This window comes from Panthera onca, chromosome D4 (assembly GCF_046562875.1).
Source record: "Panthera onca isolate mPanOnc1 chromosome D4, mPanOnc1 haplotype 2, whole genome shotgun sequence".
Taxonomy (NCBI): Eukaryota; Metazoa; Chordata; class Mammalia; order Carnivora; family Felidae; genus Panthera; species Panthera onca.
Genome location: NC_138351.1, coordinates 80,582,294 through 80,599,872, shown reverse-complemented (window position 1 = coordinate 80,599,872; position 17,579 = coordinate 80,582,294). Strand labels below are relative to the sequence as shown.

The following is a 17,579-nucleotide window of genomic DNA, read 5'->3' as shown; positions in this document are numbered from 1 at the left end:
TCATGACCTGAGCTGAAGTCAGACACTCAACCAACTGAGCTACCCAGGCACCCCAAGTTTAAAATTTCTAATAGCTGTATCCCTGAAACTATAACTAGTGAGAGAAGTGTTTGTTATGGAATTATACATACCTTTGTTTCATGCTATTACCAAAGAGGTAGTTATCCTTCTGCTGAGCTGTGAGCTCTGAAATGGTGAGAAAGGAACCTGTTGTGCTTTGTTTGTGCTACGCAGTAGATAATTAGAAAGTACTATGTGAAAGACAATGTAAGGACATATGTGGATGAATTAGGACAGTTCTTTGCTCAGAGAACATACATACTGGAATCAGGAAGGTAACCTGATTAAGTAAAAGTCTCCATGTAGACTGTGCTAGTGAGAGAACACTTGCCCTTCTAGAGAGGGTAGCTGCTGCTCTACTGCAGTGAATTATTTGCCATGTGGGATATAGGCTCACAGTGGTCAGATCTGATTTTTCAAAGAAGTCCTAAATCTAGATTTTTGTGCAATATTCTAATTGATTTTTTTTTAGTGTACTGATTTTTAAGTATTATTCACATTTTAAAAATACTGTGATTGTGTCATATTTAACCTGCATGCTGCCATATTGTGACCATGGCTTACAGTTGAATAAGAAAAACAACAGCTATAAAAGATATGTGGTCAAATGATATATTTGAATTGTATGAGTAAAAAATCAGTTGTTCAGAGGAAGGAGTGATGTCTTTCATTTGCAAAAATTGAGCGGTGTTTCTGTTGAATCTTGGAGAATGGGTAGATTTTAGAGAGATGAGAATAAGCACTTTCCAGCAAAGGTATGGAAAGGGCTAAGCATGGAGCATATAGGAGGAAAATAAAAATTCTTTTTATCTGAACTCAGTATATAATTAAGGACTCTATAAGAGATTCTTAGAATATAAGCTGAAGAGTTGTCTTGAACTGTATTGTAAAAACCTTAAATATTGGGAATATGAGTTTGGACAGTTTTCTTTAAGCAATAAGAAAAACTATGAAAGATTTCTGAGCAGAGAAAGGGCCAGGACTAGAGCATTCTGCTCCAAGTAGACCAGTGTTTCTTATTTCTGCCAGGCCCCAGGTCCTCTTTTTGTAACGTATTTTACAATATTCTCTTACCTTGAAGTCAAATTCATAGAAATAACTTACCTGGACATACACATATTTCAAAAAATCAATATAATACCTAAACTCTGATCCAGAGGAGAAATAAGACAGTAATTTAAAATAATGCACATTAAATGTGTTGTGCTCAAGCACAGCTGTGTTAGAAGACGGTAGTGTAATCAGATGTTTGCACCTGTGTATGTACTGTCATCATGAACATGACAGTTGTAAATAGCACAGTGTTGTATTTGTACCATCAGTGATGTGATCACAAGTGGCGAAAAGTCTCCAACAAAGCAAAGTACATTTTTCCTCAGTCTACCTGGTAGTTACACTCATAGTAAATTCAGAATAAACTCGGTGCTTTGTAAAACAGGTCCAAGGCTCAGACAACTAAGAATAAACTTGTCACAGGCAGAACCTTTAAGGCAATCAGGCAGAATCTTTAAGAAGTCATGCAGAATATGGGCGCCTGGGTGGCTTAGTCGGTTAAGTGTTCAACTTTAGCTCAGGTCATGATCTCGTGGTCTCAGGTCCCTGCATCGGGCTCTGTGCTGACAGCTCAGAACCTGGAGCCTGCTTCAGATTCTATGTCTGCCTCTCCCTCTCCCTCCCTCTCCCTCCCTCTCCCTCCCTCTCTCTCTCTGTCTCTCTCTCTCTCTCAAAAATAAACAAACATTAAAAAAAGGTCATGCATAATACATGACTATTCTTTTTGTGCATTGTCCCAAACATTGCAGAATGTCTAGCATTTCTGGTCTTTGCCCAGTAGAGGCTGGTAATTTAGACCCCCCCCCCGGCCCGCCCCCCCCCCCCCCCCCCCCCACTGCCTCCAAAATCATTGTGACACTTGAAACCATCCCTGCAAATTTCTAAAATGTTCCCTTGGAGGATGACACTACTTATATGAAGACCCTCTGACATAGACAGATCTAGAATTTCTAAACTAAAGTATTAGCCTATTGCATTTTAGGTAAGAGTAGATCTAGATTTAGGATAGTAGGTGTAGAGGTTTGTTTACTTAATTTTTTTTATGTTTATTTTTGAGAGAGAGAGAGACAGACAGACAGAGTAGGGGAGGGGCAGAGAGAGAGAGGCAGACACAGAATCCTAAGCGGGTTCCAGGCTCTGACCCAGCACAGAGCCCGATGTAGGGCTCAAACTCACAAACCGTAAGATTGTGACCTGAGCTGAAGTCAGTCAGACACTTAACTGACTAAGCCACCCAGGCGTCCCAAGGTTTATTTATTTTTGAGAGAGAGGGAGCGTGCCCCCAAGTGGGGCAGGGGCAGAGAGAGAGGGTGACAGAGGATCTGGAGCAGGCTTTGTGCTGACAGCAGAGAGCCCAATGCAGGGCTTGAACTCACAAACTACAAGATCATGACCTGAGCTGAAGTCAGATGCTCAACCCACTGAGCCACCCGGGTGCCCGAAGGGTAGAGATTTTTTTAAAGGAGCAGTTAAATGGAAGAGCAGCCATTGAAATGGAATTAACAAGACTTAGCAATGGACTGAGTATGTGGCGAGGAAAATACCTGGGAAGGTGGTAGTACTGGTACCAAGAATAGGAAATGAAGGAATAAATTTGAGCGGGTAGAGGGAGTTCAATTTGCAATGAAATTAAAAAAAAATTTTTTTTAAAGTTCATTTATTTTTAAGAGAGAGTGCAAGCAAGGGAAGGGCAGAGAGAGAGAGACAGAGAATTCTAAGCAGGCTCCCCAGTCAGTGCAGAGCCTGATGTGGGGCTTGATCTCACAAACTGTGAGATCGTGACCTGAGCTGAAATCAAGTCAGATGCTTAACTGACTGAGCCACCCAGGTGCCCCTGGGATGAACTTCAATGCAGTCGGATGTGATGGAGATTCCGACAAGGTTCTGGAAATGTAACATCAGAGCTTTGGGGAATAGCTCAGGGCTAGAGCAAAAGGTTGAGGAGTTAGTGACATTTCAGCTATGGCGATAACAGTGAAATTTCAAAAGGACATGGAGAGGAAAAAAGAATGGGGCCTAGGATGGATCCTTGAAGAGCGTACTTAGGGAAGAGGTAAAGAAGAATGGTGATGAAGAGAGTTTCAAGGGCAGTGAAAATTGCCTGTATGAAAGAGGCACTGGCCAGTGTTTGTTCAGTTGGTCATCAGAGTCACATGCCTCCAAGAGGCAGTTGAGAGCTGAGATCTGATTCTACCAGTTAAATATTTAAACCTTGCTGGATACGATAGTTTATTCCATTTGAGTTACAGCTCAGTTTTCTGCTTACGTTTGTTATATACCCATCCCTGGAATTTTTTTATATCAAAGTATTGTTTCAACCTCTTCTGAATTGAGAGGGCTTTTTTTTTCTTTTATATAATGAAAAACAGTCTACGTTTATTTACTCCCCTTTCATCTTTAGGCTGCGTCATTGATGACCTCCTTGAAAACACGTTGGAGTATACTCAGTGCAGCAAACAGGAGTCTATAGGAAAGGTTGAAATAAAACCAAAAAGGAGCAGAGAACAATGACTCCTAAAGGCTTAGCGGTTTAGACTTGTACCACTAGAAAATGGAACTGAAATCAACCAAGTTATTCTCTGATGCTTCTCTAGGGCATAAAACTGAGTGGCCCAATATTTTCCTCTATAAATTAATTTAAAAATTAGGATAATCTCTCCCTTTTTTTTGGTTTGTTCATATCACCTTGTGGTAAAATATATACTAGATTGAGGAGCTAATCATGCCGTTTCCTAAGGCATATTTGTGGAACACCTAGATTTATCATTTTAACCATTTTTCAAATGTACAGTTCAGATTATCTAGACACACTGTCCAGTATACTAGCCACTGACCCCGTAAGGCTTTTGAGCTCTTGAGATGTGGCTGGTCCAGAGATGTGAAATGGGAAATACTCAGTAGATATCAAAGACTTAGGGTATAAAATATTTCATTAACAATATTTTTGATATATTGAGCTAATGAAATTTGTACTAAATTTGTTTTTACAGTAAATAATAGAAAAATTTTAATTATGTATGTAAATTGCATTCGTGGTTTGTATTGTTTCTCTTGGAGTGCTGTTCTAGATCATTGGTTCTCAAAATATTGCTGATACATTAGAATCACCTGGCAAGCTTTGAAGATGATCAGGCCCCACCTCAGAGGTTCTAAATTAAAATCTCTGAAGCTAGGGCCCTACATAGGTGTTTGATGAAGCTTCTCAGATGATTCTTCCCCCCCACCCAAAGATTTTGTTCTTAAGTCATCTCTAACACCCATTGTAGGCTTGAACCTACACCACTGAGTTCACGAGTCACCTGCTCTACCAACTGAGCAGCCCAGTGCCCTTCTCCAGATGATTTTCATGTCTCATATGACCATTGAGAACCACCAACCAATTCCCATCCCTTATTTTATAGGGAAGAACCTGAGTCTCTAAATAGTAAAGTGACAACAAATATAGTCTAAAATGAAGACTGTATTTCTCCTAGGGTTTGTCCAAGTTGAAATTCATTCTCTACCTCTTTCGTAAGTCGTAGCTATTTTTCCATTGTCTGGAACAGTGGCTCTTTACCAACCCTTAAAGGCAGAATTGTGGCTGATTTTAGCCATTTCATCCTTTCCAAAACCAGTCATTTGGTGATTTCCTGCATAGTGTGTCCTTGTCATAGTGACTATATTTGTTATATCCTCAAAATGCCTTTGTCAATTCTTATTATTACTTTTTTGTTATAAAGGTAAATTGTGAGCGTGATTTAATCATTATACCTTTAAACATAATTAAAGCTAATCCTGAATTATCATGATTGGTATATTTTCATCAGAATAGAAATAAAACCTACTTTTTCTGCAGAATCTTTTTTTTTTTTTTTAACATTTATTTATTTTTGAGAGACAGAGAGAGACAGAGCGTGAGCGGGGGAGAGGCAGAGAGAGGGAGACACAGAATCCGAAGCAGGCTCCAGGCTCCGAGCTGTCAGCACAGAGCCGGACGCGGGACTCGAACTCACAAACTGTGAGATCATGACCTAAGCCGAAGTTGGACGCTTAACCGACTGAGCCACCCAGGCGCCCCTCTGCAGAATCTTAAGGGGCTTTACAAGCTCAGTGTGTTGAGTTGTGAAAGTCTGGGGATAATTTATCCGTGGTTTTCTTAGAAGTTGCTTTGCACATTTCAGGATGGCTCAAAGAATTAGCAGTTAGCCTTTGCAGAAGTTAACCTGTGATCTGAGAGATCTGAGGCTTTTCCCTGACTGCCCTTAGAGTAGAACCTGTTCCCGTGGACAGCTTTACTCTTCAGCATTCTTTATTTGTTCGGGATGTGGGTCATGGATAGGCATGCAAATGTATACATGCAGTCATAGGTAATACCCTTCATCTCAAGCTCAAATCAGAAAGCTCGTGATGGTCAAAGATTGTGAAATTTTACAAGAAGCAGCAAGGGATGCTTTAGTCTAGCACTCCTCTTGTAGCCTGGCAGGTTAAGGGAAACGGACAAAACCAAAAAGCTTGCATTCAGTCCCCGTGCTGTTAACACCATTTTGGTGACCCTGAATGAGTTGTATTAGCCTCTCCATGCTTTGCTTTTCTCAGCTATGAAGTGGGAATGCTAGAGGAGGGGACCTTGAGGTTCTACTTGAAGAATACCACGGTTTGGGGATTGATTGGCCTTCTTTAGTGTTTGTTTTCTTACTAACCTCCCTGTTTTTCTCTTGAAGGGTCAGATGACTTGTCTGCAAAACTGTGGGATGTGAGCACAGGACAGTGCGTTTATGGCATCCAGACCCACACTTGTGCAGCAGTGAAATTTGATGAGCAGAAGCTTGTGACAGGCTCCTTTGACAACACTGTGGCCTGCTGGGAATGGAGTTCTGGAGCCAGGACCCAGCACTTCCGGGGGCACACAGGGGCGGGTGGGTTGCCCTTTTTCAGGGGTTTCTACAGTTACTTTAACTTCATTCCTTAAAACCAGAAGCCAAGAATATGACCCCCTTTTTGTTTTTTAACTTAACCTGCCTCTCCCTCCTCTGTTTTCTCAATAACAGCAGTTAATCCCTTTATTTAAGGTACCCTTATTTGGAATTTTTTCCTGAATTTTGCTTTTCCTTGGCCCATTCAAAACTCTTCTTTGTACCCTTATGCAGGGAGGGGGCAGTTCTCCTTACCTATTTCATTTACACTCCATTGAACAGTCCGTCCTTTTTGCTTTTTATCAGCTTCCATACTTCCAAATTGAGTAAGTCCTACACTTGTAAATTCAATCTACTTTATTTGTAGAATCAGGGCTAACCATCCTTTGGAGTGACAGTGGTTCTCAGATTGTGTGAGCTACACACTTTACATTGCATTGGAGCTTGGTTGACAACTGATTAAAACAAACAGTGCCTAGAGAGAAGACAAAGGAAACAGATACCTGATATTTCCTAATAATTTTATAGTGGCCTGGTGTGCAGAAATTGGTCATTTGAATATAGTCTCGAGACCAGAGCTTCCACCTCTGTTGCATTGTATTTTGGAGCTTTGTGCAGAAATCATGTTGAGCTGCTTCCCAGCCTCTTGTGCAGCAGCTCCCTTCCTTTCCCCCATTTACCCACTGCACTCGTCTTGGAGAGTCACAGTCTGTGCTCTTAAGCGTCTTCTTGGACTCCCTGAACAGGTTTCCCAGTAACCTGTATTTTGTCCTAACACTCATCATACAAATAAGTCTGATGTACCAGGCTATACTGCCAGCAAGGCAGGGTCCTACCTGTCTTGTTCATCCTTAGGTCCTGAGTTCTTTGTGTTGTGTCTGGTGCTTAGTAATACTTTGCAGTGAACCTGGCTGTTTTACTCCTGAAGACCATTTTTTCGCCACTTTGTTTTTCATCTTACACATTTTTCCTCAGTCTGCTTATTTGTTACCACTTGTTTGTTATGGAAATGAATATTGGAAAATCTGTGGTTTAGCATGGAACTTACTAAATTGAGTATACTGTTCCATAGTTTCAAGATGTACATTGACTTCCAGGTGATCAACTTCAAGAGCCCTGCTCTAAAAAATTTCCTCGTTACTGTTCCCTGGACATTGCTGTGGCTTTTCCATAATTCCATGCCTTTGCTGTTCCCTCTACCTGCAATATTCTCTTTCTTTTCTTGATAAACTCTACTCATCCTTCAGGGCCCATCTCCAATATCGCCTCTTCCCTGAAGTCTTCCCTGATACCCCTGGGCAGAGTTAGTCATTCTCCTTGGTGTTTCCCTAGCAAGAGGTAAACATTTAATTTTTTTGGACTTCCTCCTTCACCCCTCACTTAGACTGAGTTCCTTAAGGAAAAGCCCTTCATCTCTGGGTCCCCAGTGTTCCTTTAGAGTTTGGCAGGCATTTAAAAACAAATGTTTTGAGTACTTGCTGTACTCAGGCTAAAACTTGCTGTTTTAGGTGCTGGGGGTACACCTGTGAAGAAATTCAAACCGTTTGAGAGAATGGTTTAGTCTGACCGTTGAGATACTTGTGTGTCTTTTGTTTTTCTCGTTACACTGGCTTTTCTTGATTATGGGTATTGTTTTCTTGATTATGGGTATGATTCTTGAAGTTGAGTCTCACTGCAACAAATAGTGCGCATCTAAGCAGGGCCACCTATGTTCCTATTTTCCCTGCATAAGCTGGATTAGCTTTGTGTCGGATCAGGCAGGCAGTCCTGAGTGGAAATGCCATTATCTCCAGTACTGCTTTTACCTCTCGCTTTAAAGCTAGCACAAGTGTAAAAGATTGCATTACTCCAGGGACGTTCCATCCTTAGAATAATCAGCTATAATAATAACAAGAATTTTGAACGGGATATATTTTTTATCATAAAATTCTTAACTGAGTAGCACCATTCTTAACAGTAACTGTGGTTGAGGAATTATATCATTGAGCAGCTAGGGAGAATGAATGTTATTGAACTCTATTATAAAAGACTCTCGGGCATGTTTTAACTCTGTGTATGTTGTATATACTAGTGTTTAGCGTTGACTACAATGATGAACTGGATATCTTGGTGAGTGGCTCTGCAGACTTCACTGTGAAAGTATGGGCTTTATCTGCTGGGACGTGCCTGAACACACTCACCGGGCACACGGAATGGGTCACCAAGGTAGGAAGACTTACAGGAGAAATCTCGACATCAGGCTTTGAAGGGGTGAGGGAGCTGGGGGTGGGGTGGAGGATGCTGGGTGCTGCTTTGTAAGTGGTAGGGGAGCCATAAGACGGAGCAGGTGCGCCCACAAAGCGTGATGGCCAACAACAGTGACCAGCAGGTAAGAGGCACTCAGTAAATAGTTTAACAGATGGAATGGACTTACGGACATGGAAAAATACTCACAATATATTTGGTGGGTAGAGGGAACAAACACAATAAAACTCTACTGTAGAGTAGGATACCAGTTTCTGAATAAATATGTTCATGCACCGAAATGTTGAAGGTGGTTATTACTTAGGAACTGTGGGTGCTTTTTTCCCTTTAGGATAAGCATATTTTTTAATCAGAAAAGCAGTTTTCATGTAAAAAAAAAAATAATTGCAAGAAGTGGGACAAAGAAAAAATGTATAAAGTCCTTAAAAGAGTATTGTGGTGTTTACTCATTTTCAAAAAAAGATGGCCGTGAGGATCAAATGCAATATTAATCATGAAAATGTCATGCAGAAACACTTTTCCTGAGCTTACCCGGTATTTCTGTGAGGGCTGGAGGATACAGGAGTGAACAAAGCAGACCCAGGCTTGATATGGATGTTAGCCCAGTAGGAGAAAGAGTTGTTAAATAGTAATTTCACAAATAAATATATAATTACAAATTGTGTTAAGTGCCATGAAGGAAAGAGTGCAGTGTTCTGTGAGGAAGGCTAGGAGGTATCTAAACTCTTTCAGGGGAGAGCTTTTTGAGAAAGGACAAAATATGAAGAAATCGGAGGTAGCTGTGTACAGAGTAGTGGAGTGTTTCCGTGTGCACAGAGTATGCCCAGGCCCTGGGCGGGAGAGAACCTGGACCATTTGATGACCTGAAGGCCAGTGGAGCTGTGCTGGGGTGGTGTGGGAGAGGTGGCCATCGTGTGTGCCTTCCTTGGCCGTGTTAAGGATTGTGCATGTCCTACATGTAGCAAGAAGCAGTTGGGTGTTCTGAGCAGGGAGAAAACAGCCGCTGAGTGAACAGTGGGTTGGGGTTGGGCACAGCGGACACATCGAGGCCAGTTAGGGGTTTGCGATAATCCAAGCAAAAGATACCTGTGGCCCGGACCGAGGTGGCAGCTCAGAAAGAGAACACACACGAAGGATATGTCTTTAAGGTAAAGCCAAATGAACGTACCGACTCTTGGGGAACAAAGAAGAAAGAATCTGATGTCCAGTGGGTTTCAGGTCGGGTGGGTGAATGTGTTTACCTGAAATAGGTGGAGCTGGAAGGAGAGCAGTGAGAAGGTCAGTAACAGCACTGAACTGTACTCTTAAAATGGTTGAGATAGGACATTTTATGTTCTGTATCTTTTACCACAGTTCTGTATTGGACACATTGAATATTTCAGTGGAAAAGTTACATAAGACAGTTTGGTGTGGTGTTAAAAACACTGGAGTTGGGGCCAGGATGCTGACCGTGATGTTTTAGGCAAGCTGCCCCTCCCTTCGGGGCCTGACTTGTATCTGTTAAATGTTCCTATGAATTCTGAGTGAGGTCATGGCACGGAACCCAGCAGGGTGCGTGCGGTTAGTAGGTCTGTGTTTCAGTTGAGTGTGCAACCCGGGCTTCAGAACAAGTGAGCCTGGCCACCTCCTCACTTTGTGCTGACTTATTACAAAATAACTGGCACCTAAATGTCTACAGACTATCCCCAGTGCTAATGGATGGCTAGCTCTTATTTCATCATCATCGTCATCATTTAATTGTTTTATTTCATTTTCATTGCAATTGTGAGATCTAATACATGCCTCGTCCCCTATTTTAAAGATGAGGAAACTGAGAAACAAAGGTGCTAGACGGTCTTGTCCAAGGTTGCAGAGTCAGTATATGGCAGATTCTGGTCCCAGGTCCAGTGCGTTTTCCCTTACAATGCACATGCCCGTGCTCCTGAATACAGATTATTTGTAACTATTTCTAGGTTTACGGACTATTTTCTTTCCTGTTCCTCACACTTTCTATGAGGTCACATTTTACAGTTTTTAAAACCATTCCAAATGTTTGCTTCCAGATTAAAGTTGAAATTAAATGCTGCCATCATTAGACAATTTTAGATCCTGCTGAAAATATAGAGACTGTGGTTGTACTAACTAGAGGCTAACTTGGTCCTAGAGTTACAGCTTAGCTGTTCTAGCGTACCAGCTCATTTTGGGCTCTTTTTCCTATTTTAATTTTTAAAAAAAGGAATCTAGAAACAGTTTTAAAAGGATCTTTCTGTAACATGGATGTTTATATTTCTAGGTGGTTTTGCAGAAGTGTAAAGTCAAGTCTCTTTTGCACAGCCCTGGAGACTACATACTCTTAAGTGCGGACAAATATGAGATCAAGGTGAGGTTTTTTTTTTCCTCCATTAATTTGCCTCATCAAAGAAAAACTGGCAAATACAAGGAAATTAAAATGGTGTAGCACAGGGGGAATATTTTAAGGGAAGCAGGAATGTCTTAGTATAAGCCATCTTAAACCCATTGGAAAGAGAATTGCTTGTTATTTCTATGTACAACGCAGTTTCTAACCCTGATTTGCAAGCAAAGAAAAAAGAAAACACAAATTTATCTTCACATTCTGTTTTCTTAAGACACATCTCAGGGTGCCTGGGTGGCTTAGTCGGTTGAGCATCTGACTCTTGATCTCGGCTCAGGTCATGATCTCGTGGTTCGTGGGTCCCGGCCTCACACTGGGCTCTGCACTGGTGGCGCGGCGGAGCCTGCTTGGGATTCTGTCTCTTCTTCTCTCTGCCTCTCCCCAGCTTGTGTGCTTGCTTGCTCGCTCGCTCTCTGTCTCTCTCTCTGAAAATAAACTTAAAAAAATAAAAACCACACATCTTGTACCCACTTCAATTCTTAGATCTACACTATGAAAACGAAGATTTACTTGTATAATAAAAACAATTTGCAAAAAGTTTACAGAGTGATCTTATATCCATTCTTTTTGCAGTTTTTAAATTGTTTTGTGTGGTAGGCATCTTCATTTTGGGAACTGAGGTTCGGAGAGGGTACGGATTTTACCCAAGATCACACAGTACATGCATGCAGCATCAGAACTAGGACCCATGCCTCTCAACTATAAAACTTGTGGCCTTTCTCATGTACTTCACTTTATACTGCCTTCAGCAACCATAGGCCGCATTGTGTAAGGGTAAGCTTGTCTATGGTGATGTGATTTGTCATCTTGTCTAATATTCTTTTATCTGTAGATTTGGCCGATTGGGAGAGAAATTAACTGCAAGTGCTTGAAGACATTGTCTGTCTCTGAGGATAGGAGTATCTGCCTGCAGCCAAGACTTCATTTTGATGGCAAATACATTGTCTGTAGTTCCGCGCTGGGTCTCTACCAGTGGGACTTTGCCAGTTATGATATTCTCAGGTAATGTTTCCTATCTTTGACGGTCTGTTCTCTTTTTTCTTTTTCTTTTTGTTTGTTTGTTTGTTTGTTGTGGTTTAATAGTAAAGTCAAGACTGAATATTTGGATAAACCAGTCAGTAGTTTGTGTTTGGGAAATGTTTACTACATCAGTTATAAACAGGGTTATATGCCGAAAATCACACACATAAAAATATTAAAGGCAATAATTAGAGTTTCATGCTAGAACCTCAAAGATCTAGGTTCTAATCCCTCCCCTTACTTCCCCCTTTCAGAGTTTAACATGCTTTTCTGGAAAACGAGAGGCTTGGATAAAAAGAACTTTCAGATCTCTAGTTCTAATATTTTTTTTAAATATATTTGTTTAAAGTTTTAGACAGATAAGGTATATTTAGTAAAATAATGATTTTTTAATTAAATTTCTTATTTTAATTCCAATACAGTTGCCGTGCAGTGTTACTACATTGTACACCTGAAACTACTGTATTTCAATTCCGTGCAACACCTAGGGCTCATCAAAACATGTGCACTCCTTAATCCCCGTCACCTATTCCATCCATCCCTTCACTCACCTCCCTTCTGGTAACCATCAGTTTGTTCTCAATACTGAAGAGTCTGCTTCTTGGTTTGTCTCTCTCTCTTGCTCTCTTTTCTTTTTCCTTTGCTCATTTGTTTTGTTTCTTAAATTCCGCATGTGAGTGAGATCATATATTTGTTTTTCTCTGACTTAGCATTCTACTCGATAGCTCCATCTATATAGCTGCAAATGGCAAGATTTGATTTTTTCTTTTATTTATTTATTTATTTATTTTTAAGTTTATTTATTTTGAGAGAGAGTGTGTGATCAGGGGTGGGGCAGAGAGAGAGAAGAGAGAGGGAATCCCAAGTAGTCTCCATACTCAGCACAGGGGCCCAACATGGGGCTTAGATTTCACGACTGTAAGATCATGACCCGAGCCCATCATGAGTAGGACGATTGACTGACTGAGCCACCCAGGTGTACCAAGATTTGATTCTTTTTTATGGCTGAATAACATTCATGTATACACACACACACACACACCACATCTTTTTTTTTTTTTATTAAAAATTTTTTTTTAAACGTTTATTTATTTTTGAGACAGAGAGAGACAGAGCATGAACGGGGGAGGGGCAGAGAGAGAGGGAGACACAGAATGGGAAGCAGGCTCCAGGCTCTGAGCCATCAGCCCAGAGCCCGACGCGGGGCTTGAACTCACGGATCGCGAGATCGTGACCTGAGCTGAAGTCGGCCGCTTAACCGACTGAGCCACCCAGGCGCCCCACATCTTCTTTATCCATTCATCTTATCGATGGATACTTACGCTGCTTCCATAATCTGGCTATTGTAAATAATACTGCAGTAAACATAAGAGTGCATGTTTCCCTTTGAATTAGTATTGTTGTATTCTTTGGGTAAATACCTAGTAGTGCAATTGTTGGATCATAGGGTAGTTCTATTTTTAACCTTTTGAGGGGTCTCCATACTGTTTTCCACAACAGCTGTACCAGTTTGCATTCCCACCAACGGTGCACAAGGATTCCGTTTTTCTCCGCATCCTTGCCCACACTTGTTTTTTCTTATGTATTTGATTTTAGCCCTTCTGACAGGTGTGAGGTGATATCTTATTGTGGTTTTGATTTGTATTTTCCTGAAGATGAATGATGTCAAGCATCTTTTCATGTGTCCATTGGCCGTCTGCATGTCTAGTTCTGATATTTTAAATTCCACTTCCTGGTCAGTGAAATTCTGCATTAAGGGATCAAGTGACCTTCTGTTGACTAGTAGAAAGATGGAGGTATTTAGAGAAAAACAGAATTTGTAGGATTTCTCTTCAAAGAAATAAGAAGAGGTCCGTGGACAAAATAATTCTGTGATACTTTAAAGTACTGCATACTTTAGACCCTTCTTGGAGATTGATGGTAGTTGTAAGCATGCTGGAGGCTGATGGAAGCCAGTGCCGTATGGTGATGAAAAGAACTTACTTTGGTGATAAGGCTTGGCTTAAAATCTGGTGCCATCTCCTATGAGCTGGATGATTTTATGTAAGGTTCTACCTTTCTGTGCCTCAACTTCCTAACCTATAAAGTGAAGACTAAACGGAATACCTGTAACGAGGACCAAGTAGAGGACCAAGTACGAGACCTGGCAGATCTTTATTACCAATAGCTCTGAGAGGCTCTACACAAAGAAGCCTGTTTGCATTTGTTTAACCTCCTGTACCTCAGTCTCATTGTATACAAAGCCCTTTTTTTGAGGAACACCTACTAATGGTTCAGAGAATTAGTGCTCCACAGAATGGTTCAGGAAATGCTGGCTTGGAGTTGTACCGAAAATTGAATGTTCTCGTCATTGTTTTTCTCCATGACTGTTTGAGGGCAACTGGTATGGGATCTGTCATGCTAGCCAATAGGACTTTGTCAGGCCCGGTCTCTCTGGTCAGACAGTTATAAGTAACCCCTTTTATATCTTCCTGGAATCAGACTTAATATTTCTAACCAATTAGCTTTCCAAGCTGTCAGAATCATTTCTAGAAATGATTGATAATTATGCTTTGAGGAAAAAAAAGACTGGAATAGATCCTAGAAAACTTTAGTCTATGCTTTTCATTTCATAGATGGGGAAACTGAAACCAAGAGAAGGTAGGGGCCTTGTGCAACATCCCCCTAATTTACCCTAGTCCTGCGTATGTTCATCCTTCTTTCTGTCCATCTGTCTATCCATCCATCTGGCATCATCCAGTAGGCATATGCTTCAGGTACCAGCAAGCCAGAGAGAAGGAACTTTTGAAAGAATGTGATACTTTGCAAAAATCCAAGTAGTCACCATGGGAAAAATCTGATCTTTATTACAGTTTAGTATTGTTTTTGTTTTGAATCAAAATTTGGATAGGAGGGATGCAAAGGTAAGGTGGAATGCTTAGAATTTCTAAAGGTTTTATTTTGATCCCACATTTACCTTTCTCATGTATGTATTTCTCTTACTCAGAATGGCTTAAAGAGTCCAGAGTTCCAGAAGAAAGTTGTGTTAATTTTTGGTATTCAGATACACTAGCTTTGAGCAATAAACCTACACATTTGTTTGCTGCTAGGAAGTGTTAAGTTTAGACTTTTCTTTTTAAAATGTTTTTATTTTTGTTTATTTTGAGAGAGCGCGTGCGCACACCCACAGCATGGTATGGGCAGAGAGAGAGGGACAGAGGGAGAATCCCAAGCAGGCTCTGCGCTGTCAGCACAGAGACGACGTGGGGCTTGATCCCACGAACCATGACATCATGACCTGAGTTGAAATCAAGAGTTAGACACTTAACCAACTGAGCCACCCAGGCACCCTTAGATTTTTCTTTGAAAGGGGGCCATTTTATTTATCCACGGGATACAGGTGTGCTGTTTCGAAGGGACACATGCACCCCCATGTTTATAGCAGCACTATCCACAATAGCCAAAGTATGGAAAGAGCCCAGATGTCCATCGGCGGATGAACGGATAAAGAAGATGTGGTGTGTGTGTGTATGTATATATAATGGAGTATCACTCGGCATCAAAAAGAATGAAATCTTGCCATTTGCAACTACGTGGATGGAACTGGAGGGTATTATGTGAAGTGAAATTCGTCAGTCAGAGAAAGACAAAAATCATTTGATTTCACTCATATGAGGACTTTAAGAGACAAAACAGATGAACGTAAGGGAAGAGAAACAAAAATAGCATAAAAACATGGAGGGGGACAAAGCATTAAGTGACTCAAATATGGAGAACAAAGCGAGGGTTGCTGGAGGGGTTGTGGGAGGGGGGATGGGCTAAATGGGTAAGAGGCACTAAGGAATCTACTCCTGAAATCATTGTTGCACTATATGCTAACTAATTGGGATGTAAATTTAAAAAAATAAATAAAATGAGAACAAATTAAAAAAGAAAGGGGGACATTTTATGTCTTGCCTCCTCCTCACCCCCTGCAACACAAATAAACCAGCCTCTTTTGAAATCTTAGTGCAAGTCCTGTGGCCTCCGTTGCTGAGACCAGGCAGGGCCACTTAGCTGAAAAGAAGCAAAGCACACGTGGTAGCATGGTGCTCAGGAAATCGGAGACAGGCCGTCTCTTGGGCTAAGTTAACTCACTACAGCAAGCAGGGTGATTTGGGTTCCAGGGCCCAGAGGGCACGGCAGGGATATCTGTTTACAGTTCTAAAGTAATCAAAGTTAAAGGGGCTGTGAGCCTGTCGAGACCTGCATTCCCCTCTGCAACATATTTGTGCTCCAGTGGCTGGAGTCTGTTCATCTTCACCAGGCTTGGGTCCTATCTGCTAGCCACCCGGTTACCTAAGTTTCTGGTTGTTTCCTGCTTTGCATTGGTGACGTGGGACTTACTGGACTTTTCTGCTGTTTTCCCAGTTTCCTTTGGATCTCTTTCGTAGGAGTTGTTATTTACCCATGTTCATTGCACCACTGCTCTATTTGTTAGCAGATATTTATTGAGCACCTACGTATGTTTTTGGCATTGGGATATGTACTGGGAACCTGCAGAACTACTTACCAAACTTGTAGAAATTACTAACCAGCAAGAGGGAAGACTGACATTAAATAACTAGGTGTTTTAGTGGTTGGGCTAAGGGCAACACAGTATGGGGTACTTTGAGACCCCCACCTAGTTGAGCAGTAAAGGAAAGCTTCTTTGAAGAAGAGGTTTGAGCTGAGCCCTGAAGGATGAGTGTCTGCATTAACTAAGTGCCAGCGGATGGTGTGCAATAAGGAGCATTGTAGACCGAGTGACCTGGCTGTTCAAAGGCCCTGAGGCTGAAGGAGCCTGGTGCCGGAGACATGAGTGCAGTAGAGAACCACCAGAGGGTTTAAAGTTAAAAGAGGTGTTAATAGGATTAGATTTTAGAGTGAGATTAGCTGACTAAAAGGGGCAAAGAATAGCTGTGGGAAGACCAGTTGAGACTGTTGGCAGCTCAGGCAAAGGATGACATCTTGGATCAGTCGTGGCAATTTCGCTAATAGCGAACAAAGTAGAAACTTTAAGAGGTAAAATCAGTTGATCTTGGTATTGAATTTGTTGCTTGAGTGAGGTGGAGAGTTCGGCGGTTGTCATGGTTTGTTACCTGAGCAACTGGGTGAAAGAGCAAGGAAGGAAATAAGGAAGAGAAACAGGGTTGGCCCACACTTCAGTTTTGGACAGGTTGAGTGTGGGGAATAGGTCGTCTTCACTACTCAGTCCCCTCCCTTTCCAATGTCCGCTGAAATCTGCTCGGACCCTAGTTCTCTCTTCTAGAGGTCATGACGTCTGGCCTCACATGTCCTTCACTTCGTACGTGTGGGCGGTGATCGTGTATAGTTTCCCTGTCCCTGCCAGCTCTTTTTCTCCCCCTGTCAGCTGATCTCCCTTGTGTTCTTTCTTTGTCCCAGTTACCAGGCCCTGCCTGTTCTGGGTGAGCTCTCGGGCACACGCTAGTTGGCAGTGTCCTTGTTAAAATGCGGGTCAACCCGGCCTTTCACAGGCCCCCCCTCCCCGCCCCCCCACTGTTCCAGAGCAGGGTTTGCGCATCCTTCTCTCACAGCTCTCTTCCTGGTGCCTCCAAAGAGGACGTCAGCTTTCCTTGTCAGTCTTGGCGCCTCACTAAGTGTGCAGACGACAGAGACTGTGTTTTTTTGTGCGTTTCTTTTGCTGTTTGGCTGGGCCTCTCCCGTTCTGTGCCTTTGTCGTCAGTGTTTGGGGAAGGTGAGGGGTGCCCTCTCCACACCCCCAGTCTTCCCTAACAATTTCTGATGCATCTGTTGTTGGTGTTTCTGGATTATTTAGGAACACCTTGGTTCTTCTGGCCTCTGCTGGATTTAGAGTTGGCTCCCTGCCGAGTAGAGTAGCACTGGAGCCACCTGGTTTCCAGTCTTTGTTCCAGGCACAGGAGGCTCCCACAGGCCAG

At 41.9% G+C, this 17,579-nt stretch overlaps 1 protein-coding gene across 2 annotated transcripts in view; it reads left to right on the top strand.

The window, feature by feature from the left end:
* Positions 1 to 17,579, top strand: part of FBXW2 (F-box and WD repeat domain containing 2) — a 32,647-nt gene that overhangs the window by 9,757 nt on the left and 5,311 nt on the right. The window contains exons 4-7 of one of the 2 annotated variants that reach the window (XM_078436547.2): positions 5,814 to 6,008; positions 8,077 to 8,210; positions 10,522 to 10,608; positions 11,474 to 11,643. In XM_078436547.2, coding sequence (XP_078292673.1) covers positions 5,814 to 6,008; positions 8,077 to 8,210; positions 10,522 to 10,608; positions 11,474 to 11,643 — 586 coding nt within the window. The remainder of the gene's footprint in view (positions 1 to 5,813; positions 6,009 to 8,076; positions 8,211 to 10,521; positions 10,609 to 11,473; positions 11,644 to 17,579) is intronic. The other variant, XM_078436548.2, reaches the window with a different exon arrangement.